Below are 20,070 nucleotides of genomic sequence, written 5' to 3'. Positions count from 1 at the left end.
TTTCCCCTGGAACAACTGCAGGTATTAGATGTAAGATTTTTCTTTCCATGACCCCCCCCCAAAAAAAAAATGCCCTTGCACCCCCCCCCACACACACACACACACACACGCACTTTGTAACTGTCAGCCCATATGAAGGTATGGGCTGGAAGCTGTAGGGCTTGTCTTCAGGAATCTGCCATCCACTGATCATGGGTGCAAGGCTTTCCAGGCTCCTGCAGGAAGAACTCATGGGCACCCTGACAGATCTGTGGCCTCACAGTCCCAGATAAGGTTTTTGGCAGTTGGAGCTACAGTAGTTCTTCTATTGGATTGGACTACACGAGCAACCTTTGCTCCCTATGTGCACCGATGAGCATTGGCCGCAATGACCTTGTTGCCGGTTCGCTGTTTTTCCTTCCTTGCACTACTTTTTAGTCGGTCCCAGGGGCAGACTGACCATTCGGGCACTGCCCAAAGGTCTGGGGTCAGTAGGGGGCCCCATGAGATGCCCCTGGTACCTTTCATAGGCTTTTTTGGGTGTGGTTCAAGGGTGGGCCTCATGATCCCCTATTGCCCAGGGGCCCCCTGAGTTGTCAGTCCGCCCCACATCAGTCCTGACCGGGAACATCCTGCAAGAGCTGAAGTTTTGGAGTTGCTCTGACCCCAGGGGCGGACTGACAACTCATAGGGCCCCCGGGCAATAGGGGTTTATGGGGCCCCTGTGTCCTTGCCCAAACTCAAAAAAGCCTATGAAAAAGGTACCAGGGGCATCTCATGGGGCCCCCTACTGACCCCGGGCCCTTGGGCAGTGCCCGAGTTTCCAAATGGTCAGTCCGCCCCTGTCTGACCCATTACTAGCCATTACAATTTCATCCTCAAATCCTTATGCTTGCCCATTTTTTCTTCTTCCAGCACGTCAACTTCAGGGACAATATGTTCACTTGCTGCCTAATATTTCCCACCCACTTTCAGGTGCCATTGTAATGGAATAATCAATGTGTTTCACTTTACTTGTCAGTAGTCATAATGTTATGGCTGGTCGGTATGAACTGGCCTATGCAGAGAAGAGCCACCCCCCCCCCCCCCAGAATTAAACAAACAAATAAAAGTGCAGTTTGTTAAAATATTGATTAACCCCTTGCCCTCCAGACGATTTCCCCCCTTTCCTGACCAGGCCATTTTACTTTAACTGAAAATTGCGCGGTCATGCAAAGCTGCACCCAAATGAAATTTACGTCCTTTTTTTCCCACAAATTGAGCTTTCTTTGGTATTTGATCGCCTCTGTATTTTTTATTTTTTGCGCTATAAACAAGAAAAGACCGACAATTGTGAGAAAAAAAAAAACAATATTTTTGACATTTTGCTATTAAACATGTCCAGTAAACAAATTTTAAAAATCAAATTTCGTCATAAATTTAGGCCAAAATGTATTTGCTAAAAAAACATTCCAATACGTGTAAACTGATTGGTTTATATGAACGTTATAGCATCTACAAATGGCGGTATAGATGCTGGAATTTAAAACATTTTTTTTACTAGTAATGGCGGTGATCAGCAACTTATAGAGGGACTGCAGGACTGCGGCGGGCATTCTGACACTGGGGGGGGAACTGACTTGGTGTCACTGACATCCTCAGTGACACCAATACAGTGATCAGTGCTGATAAAAAGCACTGCCACTGTACTAATGGCATTGGGCAGGAAGGGGTTAACATCTAGGTGATCAAAGGGTTAACTGTGTGCTGTTTTACTGTGGGGGCTGTGTCTTTGTTTCACTGCAAGCACACTGCTTTGTATGGCGGTGCTATGCAGAGCCATACAAAGCAGTGTGCAGGAGCTGACAGGGGAGAGATCTGTGTTGTTTGTACACAGGTCTCTCCCTCATCGGAGATACTCGGCAATCACCGGGTGCTGGAGAGTAATCCCCAGCCGGGACCCGATGATTGACAGCGGAGGCCACGAATGGCCTCCTACCCGGAAATCCAAAATCACGTATATATACGTGATTTTGCGCACCCCTGCCACCCTGTAGCAGTATTTATGCTATAGGGCGGCGCGGAAGTGGTTAATGCAAATGCAATACTTGTATACTTGAAGACAGGTCAAAATACTCCCGAAGTTTACATTGCCATGTCCTTATTTCCAGGACACAGCAGAAGCTAGGCATTCACCCCCAGCATCACACAGAAGTGAGAACACTTCATTCTTCAAAAGCCACACATGCACAGTGCGCTCTCCATTCCCCTATCTCTGCCCTGCTGAGCTCAGCTGTGCATTTTTACAACCTGGGGCCCCTGGCCTGCAACAGCCAGTTTATGAAAAAGGTAAACTTAGCCTTTAAATAAAAATATTCAATGATGTTTCAAATTAGGGGTGTCAAATTCAATGTCATTATAGGTTGCATCAACATTAAGTTGCCTTCAAAGGGCTGGTTGTATATGTAAGACTATGTATACAGAGTTCAGGAGTATCGCTACGTACAGAGCGCAGGGTTTAGGGGTGCGCTACATACAGAGTGCAGAGTTCAGGAGTGTGTGTTGTGCAGAGTTCAGAAGTGTGCTGTGTACAGAGCGCAGGGTTTAGGGGTGCGCTACATACAGAGTGCAGAGTTCAGGAATATGTGTTTGCAGAGTTCAGAAGCGTGCTGTGTACAGAATACAGTGTTTAGAGGTGCGCTACATACAGAGTGCAGAGTTCAGGAGCATAGACGTGTGCTGTGTGCAGAGTGCAGGGTTTAGGGGTGCACTACATACAGAGTGCAGAGTTCAGGAGCATAGACGTGTGCTGTGTGCAGAGTGCAGGGTTTAGGGGTGCACTACATACAGAGTGCAGAGTTCAGGAGCATAGACGTGTGCTGTGTGCAGAGTGCAGGGTTTAGGGGTGCACTACATACAGAGTGCAGAGTTCAGGAGCATAGACGTGTGCTGTGTGCAGAGTGCAGGGTTTAGGGGTGCACTACATACAGAGTGGAGAGTTCAGGAGCATAGACGTGTGCTGTGTGCAGAGTGCAGGGTTTAGGGGTGCACTACATACAGAATGCAGAGTTCAGGAGTGTGTGTTGTGCAGAGTTCAGAAGTGTGCTATGTAAAGAGTGCAGGGTTTAGGGGTGCGCTACATACAGAGTACAGAGTTCAGGGTCCGGTGTCACCCCGTATAGGTTGCATGCCGACGTTCCCCGCAGGATGGATTGGATCTGCGGATTGGGGAGCATAATGGATTGGACTCCGATCCATTATGCTCAATCCTCAGATCTGATCCATCCTGCGGGGAACGTCAGCATGCAATCTATACAGGGTGACACCGGACCCGCTCCATGAAAAGGTAAGTTGTAAAGAAAGCTGACGATCCCCGCAGGATGGATCAGATCTGCGGATTGAGCATAATGAATCGGAGTCCGATCCATTTTGCTCAATCCGCAGATCTGATCCATTCTGTGGGGATCATCAGAGGGAGTGTCACCAAGTGCTGTGTACAGAGTGCAGAGTTCAGGAGTGTGTGTTGTGCAGAGTTCAGAAGTGTGTTGTGTACAGAGTGCAGGGTTTAGGGGTGCGCTACGTACAGAATGCAGAGTTCAGGAGTGTGTGTTGTGCAGAGTTCAGAAGTGTGTTGTGTACAGAGCGCAGGGTTTAGGGGTGCGCTACGTACAGAATGCAGAGTTCAGGAATGTGTGTTGTGCAGAGTTCAGAAGTGTGCTGTGTACAGAGTGCAGGGTTTAGGGGTGCACTGCATACAGAATGCAGAGTTCAGGAGTGTGTGTTGTGCAGAGTTCAGAAGTGTGCTGTGTACAGAGCGCAGGGTTTAGGGGTGCTGTCACGGACTGCCAGTGCCTCTCCCATCCCCCGCCATATCCCTCCACCCCTCCCTTCCCCCTTGCACATTCCGAGGTCTGTGGGACTTCCATGGACAGGGCTGGGCCAGCCGTTGCCTAGGCAACCTAACCGCGTCCCACATGGTCTTCAAAAAACCCGCACAGGAAGCAGCCCTTCTCTCTCTGTTCCTGTCCATGCTGCTGGAATCATCTTGCTCCCAGAAAGATGCTGGGAGGCTCGGGTGAGGGGGACCGAGCCTCCCCAGCCATCCCCCCTGCGCACTCTGCAGACCCCCAAAAGGTCAGGACTGTAGCCCTCTGCAATACCCCAGGGTTGGGAGTCTCCACAGCTCTGCATGAGCCTTCTCCTCAAAGGTCAGACCCCACAGCTGAGACCCTGCCAGTCTGTAAGCCTGTCTACTGGGCACCCTTGCACCCTGTCTGCTGCTGAGTGCCCTGGGAGCTGCTGCTGAGGGACCCTGCACACTATCCGTGGCTGCGTGTCCCTGGAAGCTGTCTTCTGCTGAGTGCCCTGGGAGCTGCTGCTGTCTGCTGATTGCTGGTTGTCCCTGGAATGCTGACCACTGGTTGTCCCTGTCTGGAGCCGCCTGCCGCTGAGGGTCTGCAAGTTGCTTACCGTGAGTGTCCTGAACTGTCCCCGCTGTGTGCACCGACCACCCATGTTCTGAACTGTCCCCACTGTGTGCACCAACCACCCGTGTTCTAAACGGTCCCCCCTGTATGCACCAACCACCTGTGTTCTGAACTGTCCCTGTTGTGCGCACTGACCACATGTGTCCTGAACTGTCCCCGCTGTGTGCACCGACCACCCGTGTTCTGAACTGTCCCCACTGTGTGCACCGACTAACCGTGTCCTGAACTGCCCCTGTTGTGCGCACTGACCACCTGTGTCCTGAACTGTGCCTGCTGTGTGCACCGACCACCCGTGTTCTGAACTGTCCCCGGTGTGTGCACCGACCACCCGTGTCCTGAACTGTCCCCGCTGTGTGCACTGACCACCCGTGTTCCGAACTGCCCCCTGTGTGTGCACTGACCACCCGTGTCCTGATGGCATGCCCGGAGTACAGCTACCTGTGGTGCCCCTGAGTGCTTGAGCCATCGCTATCCGTTGAGTCCCCGTAAACCCAATGACCCTAGAAAGCTGGGTGGGGGCTGTGCTGTGGCCAGACTCCACAGCTAGAATCCCCGAGGCCCCTGCCCAGTGGTAGGTTGCCGCATGTTGCCCGATCCCCTGCCCAGGGGTAGATTGCCGCCTGTTGCCCAAGGCCCCTGCCCAGTGGTAGGTTGCCGCCTGTTGCCCGAGACCCCTGCTCAGGGGTAGATTGCCGCCTGTTGCCCGAGGCCCCTGCCCAGTGGTAGGTTGCCGCCTGTTGCCCGAGGCCCCTGCCCAGTGGTAGGTTGCCGCCTGTTGCCCGAGACCCCTGCCCAGGGGTAGATTGCCGCCTGTTGCCCGAGGCCCCTGCCCAGGGGTAGATTGCCGCCTGTTGCCCGAGACCCCTGCCCAGGGGTAGATTGCCGTCTGTTGCCCGAGGCCGCTGCCCAGTGGTAGGTTGCCGCCTGTTGCCCGAGACCCCTGCCCAGGGGTAGATTGCTGCCTGTTGCCCAAGGTCCCTGCCCAGTGGTAGGTTGCCGCCTGTTGCCCGAGTCTCCAATCCGCTGTCCAGTCACGGAGGGAGCTCGGCTGAGGCCCCAAGCCTAGGGGGGAAACTGCCTGCCTGTCGCTGAAGACCCCACGTGCCTGGAATCGTCCCTGGTTTGCGCACACATCACCCTCCCTGCCATTTCCCCATTGAGTGTCTGTGCTTTTGTTGCTTCAATAAAGCTTTGTGTGTTCCCCATCTTCTCCGTGTGCTCTGTCCTGCCTGCGCTTCCGTTACAGGTGCGCTACATACAGAGTGCAGAGTTCAGGAGTGTGTGTTGTGTAGAGTTCATCAGTGTGCTGTGTACAGAGTGCAGGGTTTAAGGGTGCGCTACATACAGAGTGCAGAGTTCAGGAGTATGTGTTGTGTAGAGTTCAGAAGTGTGCTGTGTACAGAGCGCAGGGTTTAGGGGGTGTGCATCGGGTGACACCAACCCTAGGGACGCCCCTGCCGCACCGGGTGACACCAACCCTAGGGACGCCTCTGAGTATAGACATGTTGGTTATTTTGCAACAACAAAAAAAAAGAACCTTTAGTATCGTGTTAAGACGAACGGAAAACTAATGCAGCCACCGCATCTAAGGACTGCTAAGCAGGAATGTATTGGATTTCTGTCCTCAGGTTTAGGAGATGCACGGGGTACCTTCTCTTTCTGTAGATCTCTTTCTATCCAGAGCTGGGGGGGTGATGTAATACGGCCAGTAATTCTGTACAGACACAGCTGTGAATCAGTGAGCCCGTGATTTCTCTTCGCTCTCCGGAGAAAGTTTTGGGAATTTATACGGCTGACACATGCTTGTGTCTATCTAGCGGTCACGCCCTCCCTGATCCGTGCCAGCCGCCCTGCCCCTGTGGTCACAAACCCTCATCTCACAGCTTTACTCGTCTGTCGAGCTCTGGAAGAGCTGCTAAGCTGCCGAGTGCCAGGGCTTAAAGGAATTCCCCGCTTTAGTCACCGAAGAACCTCCGTATCCACCGGTGTCCACCCAACCCTCACCTGCCACCTCCTCCTACCTGGGCGCCGGCCCATAGATTGGTGGCCACCAAGAAAGCCGAACGTCTGACTTTCCTTCTTTGGTCCTGAAGGGCAACGTCTTTAACATTTTTGGGAAAACACTGAATATTCGTTCTAGTTCCAGGATCGTTGGGTTTGGTTCCGCTCGACTCATGCCAGCTACGTGGAGGTGACCGACGTATCTCGAGGTGGCCGGACGAATGGAAAAATGCAACAACATAATGAGGTGGACAGCGGCAAAGAATGTACTGTTCACCGCAATGGAGAAACCCAACAGGGTAACCCCGGGACGGGGGCGTCAGATCCGCGAAACAGGTAAAATGCGCTCAAATTATTTTTTATTTTTCACCGGGGGGGGGGGCTGATAACACTGAAATATTTTTTTGTAGAGTGGGACCCATCTGTGTTCCATCATAGGAAACAATTCTCACCTGAAGAACAGTATTCCGGCAGTACGGTTGGGTTCACAGTGCAGTCGCGTTATTTTGTGCGGTAACGTGCGTTGCGCTGGGGCAGCCCATTCGCTTGAATTTATTTATTTATTCCAGGTACTGATATAGCACTGTAAATGTGCGCAGCGCTTTACATATATGAACGGGATCCCTAATAAAAACCAAAAAGGTGCACGTCAATTTATAAGGCAGTGCTTCACTGCACGCGATAGTAAATTACCGTGGGTGGTGGCGCGCTAAAATGTAGGTGCATTGGTGTGCCATTACGAATGAATGGTGCCACAGCACCTCAACGTGCAAAATGTTTTTGCAGGTTGCAGCAACTCAGAAGTTAGAACCCAGACTATGGTTTAAGTCTGCAATGTATTATTTATGAGGGTGGAAAAAGCATTTGTCAGCATTTAAACTGCTGTCGCTTTTATAAGTAGATCAATATCTCCAGCAATGTGTAAATGGGAAGTCAGAATTCAAAACAAACTATATTACATAATAATATAGTAAATAAACAAGTTTTTTTTTAATAAAAAAAAATGTATAAAACATTAAAAATATATCATTCATATTATTATTATTATTATATTTATTATTCTTATACAGGATTTATATAGCGCCAACAGTTTGCTCAGCGCTTTACAATATGGGCAGCACAGTGGCTAAATGGTTAGCACTTCCACCTGGCAGTACTAGGTCGTTGGTTAGAATCCCAACCACGGCACCACCTGCCTGGAGTTTGCATGTTCTCCCTGTGCCTGCGTGGGTTTCCTGCGGGTACTCCGGTTTCCTCCCACACTCCAAAGACATGCTGGTAGGTGAATTGGCTCCTGTCTAGATTGTCCCTAGTATGTGTATGTATAAATGTGAGTTAGGGCCCTTAGATTGTACACCCCTTGAGGGTTAGGGACTGATGTGAATGTACAATATAGATGTAAAGCGCTGCGTAAATTGATGGCGCTATATAAGTACCTGAAATAAATAATAAATAACAGGAGACAGTACAGCAACAATACAGTTCAATACAAGAGGGTTAGGAGGGCCCTGATCCTGGGAGCTTACAATCTAGGATGGAGGGGCTAGTGGTACAAAAGGTAATAACTGTGGGGGATGGACTGGTAGGAAGAGTAGAAGATTCCATTGTTAGCTGATGGCAGGATAGGCTTCTCTGAAGAGATAGGTTAATATTATTATTGTTATAAAACTTTTTTATAATAATAATATTATTAATAATACAAATAATAATAATAATAATAATAATTTACCCCCTCCCTCCTAGATTGTAAGCTCGTAAGAGTAGGGCCCTCTCACCCCTCGTACGCTGTCTGTCTTTGTTGTACTGTGCCATGTATTGTCCCCCCCCTATTGTACAGCGCTGAGCAAACCCTTTGGCGCTATATAAACTCGTAGTAATAATAATAATAATAATAAATGGGATTTCAGCATTCATGCACAAATGCACAAATAATGTTAAATAAACCAAACTGTTTTTATTTTAAAAAAATCCTATAAACCATTTAAAAAAATATAAATATATAAAAATATACATTTTTATTATTATCAATAATAATCGTACCTAAAATATAACAATTATATTTTTAATTTTTTTTTGTAAATTTTTTAAAAACATTTTGACTTATTTACCATTATTTGTTCATGTTCTGAATGCTGAAATCCCATTTACACAAAGAATAATAGTAATAATAATACAACAATATTATTAGACATGTTATTTTATGATTAATCAGATGAAAAATTAATATTCTTATATACATTTTTATTATATGCTATATTATAATATATACCACATAGTATCTTATTATGATTATTATGATGATGACTATTATTATTAATAGTAATAATAATAGTTATATAATATTTTTATATTATTATTATTATATGTGTAAATGGGATTTAAGCATTCATGCACAAATACTGTTAAATAAACCAAATTGTTTTTATTTAAAATATCCTATAAACCATTTTAAAAATATAATTTTTATATTTATATTTTTATTATTATCAATAATAAACGTATATAAAATATAACAATTATATTTTTAAAATTTTTTGTAAATTTTTTTTTAATAACATTTTGTCTTATTTACCATTATTTGTTCATGTTTTGAATGCTTAAATCCCACTTACGCAAATAATAATAGTAATAATAATACAATAATATTATTAGACATGTTATTTTATGATTAATCATATGAAAAATGTATATTATTATATACATTTGTATTATATGTTATATTATAATATATACTACATAGTATCTTATTATGATTATTATGATGATGACTATTATTATTATTATTATTATTATTATTATTAATAGTAATCGTGCATAGTATCTTATTATTATTATTATTATTATTATATATAATAATAATAATAATAATAAATAAATAATGGGCACTTCTTATTTCTATAGCATCAAGTCATAATACACTGTATATATGAATATAAAATAAACCACAGAAGGTCAATGCATTTCGAGCAGAACAGGTCCTCTTCTTCAGGACCCCAATATCTGCTGGTTACTTTGATTGAATGGGAATGGGTACACAAAAACTTTTTTTTTACTATATTTTATGTATGTTTTAGAATCTGGTAAAAGTCCCATTTACAAACTGTAGGAGATAAAGCTTCAACTCTGATTGTTTATTGGGGGACGGGGGGGAGGTAATACGGTCCGTTATTATAACAGGCATTTCAAAGTGCAGATCAAGTTTAGGTGCAAAAAAACAAGACTGTTGGGAACCCGAATCAGCTTATGAATAAATTACCAATTTTTCTTTTTTTCCCCTTTTTCTGGGGTGTTCTTTTCCGCTTTCAGTTATATTTCCAGTCAAGTAGAAGGTTTAAAAAAAAAAGTGATTGCATTGTGACCACCAAGACTGTGCAGAGTCATCTCTTCTCGTGCCGGTGTTACATGGAAGAGTCATTGGTGAGGGAAATGGACGCAGATGAATTGTCTCATCATGTTTTGCTGTCATTTTGAACATTTTTGGCCATCTGTAGGAATCTGAAGGATCTGTAATTCTCCAGCAGAGAACTAGATAAGAATATGAACGATGTTGGATCTTGCAACCTGGTGGGGGGGGGGCGGTAAACAAAGCCAGGATTTGTTTATAGGGGATTTACTTAAAGTAGTGTTGTACTCAGGGGCGGACTGACAACTCATTGGGCCCCCCGGGCAATAGGGGATTATGGGGCCCCTGTGTCCTTGCCCAAACTCAAAAAAGCCTATGAAAAAGGTACCAGGGGCATCTCATGGGGCCCCCTACTGACCCCGGGCCCTCAGGCAGTGCCCGAGTTTCCAAATGGTCAGTCCGCCCCTGATTGTACTACAGTGTTTCACATTGAGCACAATACAGTTGAAAACTTTCCCCAGTCAGCTATTTGTAAACCTCCTCCCGCCTTGGGGTAAAACAAATGGTAATGCCTAAGCAAAATTTTGCAACTTTGACCTGTGTTCCTAAAACCGTACATATCATCACCACTACTTTGTGCATCCAGGTGGATTATACCGTCTTTTTTTTTTTTTCAGGAAAAATTTGGCTTTTCGTTTGGTGGTAAAGGGTAATGGATATCTGTTGATTTTTTTGTATTATTGTCCCAAAATAGTAAAAAAAAAATATTTTTTTTTTATTTAGTTGTATATTTCTTGCTACTACCATAACCTACCACCAAAGAACAACTCAAAAAGAATTCCCCTGTTCCTGACGATCGCAGAGATACCACATATGTGTATGATAGTTGTCTGTATCCATAGTACTGCCCAGAAACAATAGTGCGCAGAAGACACACTGACACTAACTGACACCAACTGACATGAATTTAACCACTTCCAGTCCGGACACTCCCCCCCTTCCTGTCCAGGCCAATTTTAAGCTTTCAGTGCTATCACACTTCGAATGTCAATTGCGCGGTCATGCAACACTGTACCCATATGAATTGTATAGCATTTTCACTGGGGATGTCAGTGACACCAAATCAGTTCCCCCCAGTGGCAGAATACCCGCCGCAGTCCCGCTATAAGTCGCTGATTGCCATAACTAGTTACAAAAAAAAATATTCCAGTATATCTACCACCATTTGCAGACGCTATAACGTTCACGTTGACCAATTAATTTACACGTATTGGGATTTTTTAGCAAAGACACGGAGCAGAATACATTTTGGCCTAAATTTATGACGAAATTTGATTTTTAACATTTTTCTGCTGGACACTTTTAATATCAAAAAGTCAAAAATATATTTTTTTCTGAAAATTGACAGTCTTTTTTTTTTGTTATAGTACAAAAAATAAAAATCGCACCGAAAGAAAGCTCTATTCATGGGAATAGCCAAAAGATGGCTACAGCGCGGTCATCTAGTTCTGGGAGGGCGTCCATGGACATCCTCCCAAAACACACCCCAAGCGCGCCCAGTGTGGCGCACACTCGGCACGCTCTGTGATTGCCGTGTTCTTTGGACACAGCTGATCACACACCACAGTAAAGGGTCAATCATAGCGGCCCTTTACCATGTGATCAGTTTTGTCCAATCACAGCTGATCACAGTGTTAACACACTTGCCAGTTATCGGCTTTTCCTTCCCTCAGTGCTGTCGCAGTGGGAGGAGAGCCGGTAACCGGCAAGTGTAACAGGGGACATCTGCACTGATAACCAGGGCACTGAACGTCAGTGCCTAGATCAGGGGTCTCCAGACTCTCTAAACAAAGGCACAGTTTATTGTCCTTCAGACTTTAAGGGGGCTGGACTGTGGCCAGTGGGAGTGGAAATTGTCCTAGAATCAGTGTAGTAAACAGTGTCACATTTGGTACAAGGGACAGGAATTGTGTCCCATCATTGGTGTCAGTGGGAGGAATAGTGTCCCATCATTGGTGTTAGTGGGAGGAATAGTGCCCCATCATTGGTATCAGTGGGAGGAATAGTGCCCCATCATTGGTATTAGTGGGAGGAATAGTGCCCCATCATTGGTATTAGTGGGAGGAATAGTGCCCCATCATTGGTGTCATTGGGAGGAATAGTGCTCCATCATTTGTATCATTGGGAGGAATAGTGCCCCATCATTGGTGTCAGTGGGAGGAATAGTGTCCCATCATTGGTGTCAGTGGAAGGAATAGTGCCCCATCATTGGTGTCAGTGGGAGGAATAGTGTCCCATCATTGGTATCAGTGGGAGGAATAGTGTCTAATCATTGATATAATTGAGAGGAATAGAGCCCCATCATTGGTGTCAGTTGGAGGAATAGTGCCCCATCATTGATATCATTGAGAGGAATAGTGCCCCATCATTGGTGTCAGTGGGAGGAATAGTGTCCCATCATTGGTATCAGTGGGAGGAATAGTGCCCCATCATCAGTGTCAGTGGGAAGAATAGTGCCCCATCATTGGTGTCAGTGGGATGAATAGTGCCCCATCATTGGTGTCAGTTGGAGGAATAGTGCCCCATCATTGGTGTCAGTAGGTGGAATAGTGTCCAATCATTGATATCATTGAGAGGAATAGTGCCCCATCATTGGTGTCAGTTGGAGGAATAGTGCCCCATCATTGGTGTCAGTTGGAGAAATAGTGCCCCATCATTGGTATCATTGGGAGGAATAGTGCCCGTCATTGGTATCAGTGGGAGGACTAGTGCCCCGTCATTGGTATCAGTGGGAGGAATAGTGTCCCATCATTGGTGTCAGTGGGAGGAATAGTGCCCCATCATTGGTATCAGTGGGAGGAATAGTGCCCCATCATTGGTATCAGTGGGAGGAATAGTGTCCCATCATTGGTATCAGTGGGAGGAATAGTGCCCCGTCATTGGTATCAGTGGGAGGAATAGTGCTCCGTCATTGGTGTCAGTGAGAGGAATAGTGCCCCATCATTGGTATCAGTGGGAGGAATAGTGCCCCATCATTGGTATCAGTGGGAGGAATAGTGCCCCGTCATTGGTATCAGTGGGAGGAATAGTGCTCCGTCATTGGTGTCAGTGGGAGGAATAGTGTCCCATCATTGGTGTCAGTGGGAGATATAGTGCTCCATCATTGGTATCATTGGGAGGAATAGTGTTCCATTGTTAGTATCAGTGGGAGATATGGTGCCCCAGTGTTGATGTCAGTTGGCAGAATTGTGTCTCATGTCAGTGGGTAGAAAAGTGTCCCAAGGGCCGGATAAAGGCAAGCAAAGGGCTGCATCTGGGCCCCGAGCTGCAGTTTGGAGACCACTGACCTAGATTATCAGAGCAGTCCCAACAGTGCCAATCAGTGGCGCCTATCATTGCCCATCAGTGCAGCCATATCAGTGTCTTCTCATTGGTGCCCATCAGTGCCGCCTCATCAGTGCCCAACAGTGCCACCTATCAGTGCAGCCTATCAGTGCCCATCAGTGCATCCTGATCGGCGAACATCAGTGAAGGAGAAAATTTACTTACTCCTGATTTGCGCGTTTACATGTATTTCTATGGGAATGAAAATGCACCAAAAACGTATCAATCTGCCCAAATGGAGCTACAAAAGTATCTCCAAAACGTTTTTGAGCTTCATGCAACTTGGAGTGGAGATGTGAACCATCTCCATAGAGAAATATTGATTTTTGTTTTCTCTCTGAGCAGTTTGAAGCTTGGGGTTTCACCCTACAAAATGCTCAGCTGTGAATGGGGCCTAATAGCGAGGTAGAGGAAGATTTGTGCTTGGGGAGAACATCTTGGGTCGTTCGATTTCTGCTGAAGGACGGTGTTTGTAAGGGGTGAGACAGCACGGCAACCTTCACCACGATCCAAAGCTCCAGATACCGAGTGCTCAATAGAAAAAAGGGTGCTCTGTTTCTGAGAACCTCCAACACTATACAGTTCATAGGAAAAGCCAGCACGCTGGTAAATCACCAACAATGGTTATCCTTCATTACAAAATAGTGAAGCAGAAATCCAACACGTTTTGGCCATTAGGAGGTAATCATGGCTAAGACCTAACAGCTGAAACGCGTTGGCTTTACTTCACTTTTTTTGTAATAAAGGTTAACCATTTATGCTGATTCACCAGGCTGCCATTTTTTTATGGACTGTATAGTGTTGGAGGTTATCAGAACCCGAGGGCCCTTTTTTCTATTGCGCTCTTGATTGCTGGAGCTTTGGATCGTGATGAAGGTTGCTGCGCTGTCTCACCTGTTCCAGAGGTTTGCAGAGGCAGGATTTGTGCTTTGGGGGTTTCCAGGGATAGGAGAGGGGGGAATATTTCTAGAAGAGGTTACATGGGCAGCACAGTGGCTAAATGGTTAGCACTTCTAGGGTTGTTAATTCAAATCCCAACCACGGCACCACCTGCCTGGAGTTTGCATGTTCTCCCTGTGCCTCCATGGGTTTCCTCCCACACTCCAAAGACATGCTGGTAGGTTAATTGGCTCCTGTCTAAATTGGCCCTAGTATGTGTATGAATGTGAGTTAGGGACCTTAGATTGTGACTCCCGTCACAGCATGTCTCCCCAACGAGTCAAAGGACCTGATGTCAAAGAAGTGCCATCCAAGGCCCAAATGCCCCAGACGCGATTTGAGGGTAACCCTCTTCCTCAGAGCCCTACACGTTTTGAAAGTAACCCTCAGGGCTCTGAGGAAGAGGGTTACCCTCGAAACGCGTCAGTGCATTTGGACCTTGGCTGGTACTTCTTTGACGTCAGGTCCTTTGACTCGTTGTGGAGACATGTACTTTGTCACTGTCTATTTATATGCAATTTGTCTACACTCGTTTGTGAGTATAATTGTACTACTTTTAAATAAATAGATTTTTGGGATAATGCGCTAGGCCAGTGCGCTCTTGTTTTATTCCTTTTGCAGCCTTTAAGTATGATTGAGCCTGCTCAGCAGGAGTAGTAGTGTCAGTTGGAAGATGGAGTGAAAGCTGGAGTGTGGAGCCTGGGACAGGGCTCAGGAGAGGGCAGGAGCTGGAAGGGAGGACCTCTCAGCCTCAACCGTCCCCTGAGAGAGGACTGAGAAGTAGGGAAGGAGCCAGCCTAGCATAAGGCCTAAAGGCAGTCACCAACCCACAAGCTTGCAGGAGAGGACTGAGTGGTTAATCCTACACCCCTGGGCCCGATAAGGGAAGATGGCAGTCAGGTGGTCAACCCAACTAGCTCCTAATCTGCAGCTGCTCGGCTAAAGCAGCAGTTTCTGGGCCCCCTTGCTCAGGGATTCCCTCAGACAGCTTGGTGAAGAGGAGAATTCATTGGGGGTCTGATGTGGTATACCAGGAAGGCTGGAAAACTCTCCAAGAAGAGAATCTTTGTCTGTGGACTTGTACATAGTTGCTGAGGAGATGTCCTCAAGTTGCAGTTTCCTTGGTCATCCCATACAGCCCTCCATGTTCAATGGCTATCTATCTATTCAGTTGTATCCAACCCTTGGTGATTGCATGGACCGTCACTCGTAAGCAACTTTTTCCATGAATTCTCTTAGCAATTATTTTACAGGGTAGGTTGCCAGGTTTTACCCCAACCCCTACCATGCAGGAGATCCCACATGGCCAGGGATGAAACTAGGACAATTTAGATAGGAGCCAATTAACCTACCAGCATGTCTTTGGAGTGTGGGAAGAAACTGGAGTACCTGGAGGAAACTCATGCAAACACAGGGAGAACATGCAAACTTCATGCATGAGGTGCCATGGTTGGGAATTAAACCCATGACCCAATTACTGCAAGGCAGAAGTGCTAACCACTAAGCCACTGTGCCACCCACCAAGTTCAATACCCCTAATAAAACTAGAAAAAACAAGCTCAAGGACTGTTTACTGTCTCCCGTGTGTAAGGTCTGAAGAAAATGTGCATTGCCTGGCTGTGCAGGACTATAGGGTGGACCCAAAACTCAGCGACTCCTATGGGGGTAGTGCTACAATAGCAAAGTGAAGTCACCATGCTCCATACACTAGAGCGCATTGCAATAGCAACATGAAGATGTGAATGGGCTCTGCAAGTGATAAATACCAGCGGATGTAACAATGTTACAGGTAATGTCCATGTTTTTTCAGTGACAAGTGCAGTTGAGTTGGGCCATGGTGCAGACTGCAAATGTGTGCTAAAAAACATCCGCCACTCTATGACTCTGAACCTATAAGGATCTCATGACTGAGACCAATGTTGGCCCCTTCTTGGAAATCTGACTTTAGGGATGAAGAGACTCATATAATTAGTAACGGTGATAGGAAAGAGAATAGCATGGCTTATTTTACTATTTCACCCCCTCCCGGGGGCCCTCTTTATTAATAGTGCCTTTGTCTGCCCTATTTGAGTGCTAAATTGTTCTTCAGTTTATGAACGTTTGACATGGAGGTGCTGGAGTGCTCTTGAGAGGAGTACTGTGATTTTTTTTCAGATGTGCAGCACTCTGCTGGCCCCTTCCTTCCAGCTATGATCTGTCTACATTTCATAGAGAAGCACAGAGACCCAGAGATGACATCACTGGATCTAAAATAATGTAAGAAAAATTGTAGAATTTAATTTAGAAATGTCACTATCGTGTTGATGAGGAGAAGGGAGAAACCAGCGAAGGCCAAATATAAGCAGGTTAAACTCCAGGTTTATTATATCTCAGTAGATGATTCCTTTAAGAATAAAATGTTTAAATTTGTAATTTTTTGCATAGATTAGGGAAGGGTTGGACACCCCTGTCAGGTTTCTATTGTTGTCTGTGTGCCCTCTGTCCTGGGGACCATTATCCCCGGGAATGAAATTGATGGGAAATGCTACATTTTACATATGGAATTGGAACAGGAGAAAGAGGAGAAATCTTCCAATAGGGACCAGAGACAACTGTCTAAGATAGGATATTCCCTCACTTTGGAGTGATGTCTTCTCACTTCCTGTTGTGTTTTAGGACATGAAATGAACAAATCTAAAAAAAAAATAAAACCATTCACTGCTCTGTCCAAAAAAATCTATTCTACAGAAATGCTCTAAAGTAACCTTTGTACCCAAGAGGAACCCTTAAAATAATTTTCATGTCTTGGGGAACCCCTGCTAAATTAATTCATTGGACTCACTGGGAAGAATGTCCCTTACATTGGTGATCAGTGGGAAGAATGTTCCTTACATTGGTGATCAGTGGGAAGAATGTCCCTTACATTGGTGATCAGTGGGAAGAATGTTCCCTACATTGGTGATCAGTGAGAAGAATGCTCCTTACATTGGTGATCAGTGGGAAGAATGCTCCTTACATTGGTGGTCAGTGGGAAGAATGTCCCTTACATTGGTGGTCAGTAGGAAGAATGTCCCTTACATTGGTGGCCAGTGAGAAGAATGCTCCTTACATTGGTGATCAGTGGGAAGAATGTTCCTTACATTGGTGATCAGTGGGAAGAATGCTCCTTACATTGGTGATCAGTGGGAAGAATGTCCCTTACATTGGTGATCAGTGGGAAGAATGCCCCTTACATTGGTGGTCAGTGGGAGGAATGTCCCTTACATTGGTGATCAGTAGGAAGAATGTCCCTTACATTGGTGATCAGTGAGAAGAATGTCCCTTACATTGGTGATCAGTGGGAAGAATGTCCCTTACATTGGTGGCCAGTGAGAAGAATGCTCCTTACATTGGTGGTCAGTGGGAAGAATGCCCCTTACATTGGTGATCAGTGGGAAGAATGCTCCTTACATTGGTGATCAGTGGGAAGAATGTCCCTTACATTGGTGATCAGTGGGAAGAATGTTCCTTACATTGGTGATCAGTGGGAAGAATGTCCCTTACATTGGTGATCAGTGGGAAGAATGTCCCTTACATTGGTGATCAGTGGGAAGAATGTTCCTTACATTGGTGATCAGTGGGAAGAATGCTCCTTACATTGGTGATCAGTGAGAAGAATGCTCCTTACATTGGTGATCAGTGGGAAGAATGCTCTTTACATTGGTGATCAGTGGGAAGAATGCTCCTTACATTGATGGACAGTGGGAAGAATGTCCCTTACATTGGTGATCAGTGGGAAGAATGTCCCTTACATTGGTCGTCAGTGGGAAGAATGCCCCTTACATTGATGGACAGTGGGAAGAATGTCCCTTACATTGGTGATCAGTGGGAAGAATGTCCCTTACATTGGTGATCAGTGGGAAGAATGCTCCTTACATTGGTGATCAGTGGGAAGAATGTCCTTTACATTGGTGATCAGTGGGAAGAATGTCCCTTACATTGGTGGTCAGTGGGAAGAATGTCCCTTACATTGGTGATCAGTGGGAAGAATGCTCCTTACATTGGTGATCAGTGGGAAGAATGTCCTTTACATTGGTGATCAGTGGGAAGAATGTCCCTTACATTGGTGGTCAGTGGGAAGAATGTCCCTTACATTGGTGATCAGTGGGAAGAATGCTCCTTACATTGGTGATCAGTGGGAAGAATGTCCCTTACATTGGTGATCAGTGGGAAGAATGTCCCTTACATTGGTGATCAGTGGGAAGAATGCTCCTTACATTGGTGATCAGTGGGAAGAATGTCCTTTACATTGGTGATCAGTGGGAAGAATGTCCTTTACATTGGTGATCAGTGGGAAGAATGTTCCTTACATTGGTGATCAGTGGGAAGAATGTCCCTTACATTGGTGATCAGTGAGGGGGGGAGAGAATGGGGGGAGTGAGGTGTGCAATGAGAGAGGGGGGTGAGAGAGAGAGAGGTGGGATTAAGAGAGAGAGGTGGGGCGTGAGGGGGGGGAGGGGAGTGAGAGAGGGGGGAGAAGGGGGAGGGGTGTATGAGAGAGAGAGGGGGGTGGGGGATGAGAGAAAGAGAGGAGTGAGAGAGAGAGGTGGGGGGGAGAGGGGGGGAAGGAGTGTGTGAGAGAGAGAGAGGGGGAGGATGAGAGACCCCTAACCCAGTTTGCAGTTCTTCCTGTGCTTCCCTGTCCCAGTCCCTGTCCCAGTCCCTGTCTGCCAGTAGGTGTGTGTGTGATGCTTGTTACCTGGCATGACAGAAGTGGGCTGAGTCCATTCTCATTCTGGTTGATCTGCTCCTCCCTCTGTTCTGCGTTCCCTGGCTATCTGCGCTCCCACCCATCCTTGTCCTCTGGGCCCCTGGTCAGCCTGTCCTCCAGTTGTCAGAGCCACAAGCTGGGAGGTTAGAGGAGTCCATGCTCTGGAAGCCTCCACTGTCTGGGATGCTGCGCCCATTGCTGCTCGCCTCTCTGGGTGTCAGTGGAAGTCTTCTCACTTACAGGCTCCGAATCCTAGCTGCCCTTGATGCTCGCCTTTCCCCTGCTCCCGCCGCCACCAAAACTGGGACCCTTCAAGACAAGGGGCTCAAGGGGCAGCTGCTTTGGGCCCCTCAACAATGACTGGGTCCAGGGCAGCTGCCCCTTTTGCCCTGTGTTAAAGATGGCCCTAGTACAAACCCATGAACTCAACACAGGGATGGTGAAAACATCTCATTATGGGCACAGCAGGTGTACAAACCCAGGAATTTAGCTCAGGCATTGTGGGAACCCTCATAAAGGGCACAGCATGTCTACATATCCAGGAAATAAGCACAGGCATGGTGGGAACCTCTCATAATGGGCACAGCATGTACAAATCTGGGAACCAAGCATTTTCTGTGCCCAGAAAATAGATCTTACCAATTAAATCCCCATGGCACAGAAAGAACCTTCAGATGGTGTAACTCTCCAGTATGGAAAAATCAGCTATGCTCAGACCGACCCTTTAGATTCAGGGAGAGTTTCTATTATTAGGGTATGGGGGTCCAAGGAATTCCAGACCTTTGCCAAAAAAGTATGAAAACATTCTCTGATACCATCTCCCAGGCAATAACGCCTAGAAGCTGTTGCTATTTGTCACCTAATCCTCTGGGGATAGTGGCAGAGTGTGAATGGCAGAACTTTGAGTTCCGTCATGGGCTGAGCCAGTAGACGGGACATCTCATCCACCGAAATATCCCATATTACTAATAAAATGTAAGACAACCTGCCCTGTCTGGAATACACATCATATTAGCAGCGGGGACATGACGCTCTCCATAAACATTTATCTAACTGAAATTTCCAAATTACTACAGAAAATATATTTTGCTGGAGCTTAATGTTCCTAAAAAAAAAGATTTTCAAGTGAAAAAAGGGGGTTCTTTAAAACACGTCGCCTATCTTGAAATGTTTTTTCTACCAATGTTCTCCACCCTACATAGCTGCTCCACTTACATGTACATCACTCA

At 46.1% G+C, this 20,070-nt stretch overlaps 1 protein-coding gene across 2 annotated transcripts in view; it reads left to right on the top strand.

Annotated features, from left to right (window-relative positions):
• The first annotated feature begins 6,349 nt into the window (after positions 1–6,349).
• ZNF638 (zinc finger protein 638) overlaps positions 6,350–20,070 on the top strand; it is a 230,963-nt gene continuing 217,242 nt past the window's right edge. Inside the window, exon 1 of one of the 2 annotated variants that reach the window (XM_089689979.1) lies at positions 6,350–6,782. In XM_089689979.1, the coding sequence (XP_089546105.1) occupies positions 6,676–6,782 (107 nt within the window). In that variant the 5' untranslated portion in view covers positions 6,350–6,675. The remainder of the gene's footprint in view (positions 6,783–20,070) is intronic. The other variant, XM_089689980.1, reaches the window with a different exon arrangement.

This window comes from Staurois parvus, unplaced genomic scaffold, assembly GCF_062004578.1.
Source record: "Staurois parvus isolate SC_StPar_1 unplaced genomic scaffold, SC_StPar_1.0 ptg000507l, whole genome shotgun sequence".
Taxonomy (NCBI): Eukaryota; Metazoa; Chordata; class Amphibia; order Anura; family Ranidae; genus Staurois; species Staurois parvus.
Note: the sequence above shows the minus strand (reverse complement) of the source record. Positions and strands in the feature narration are given on the sequence as shown.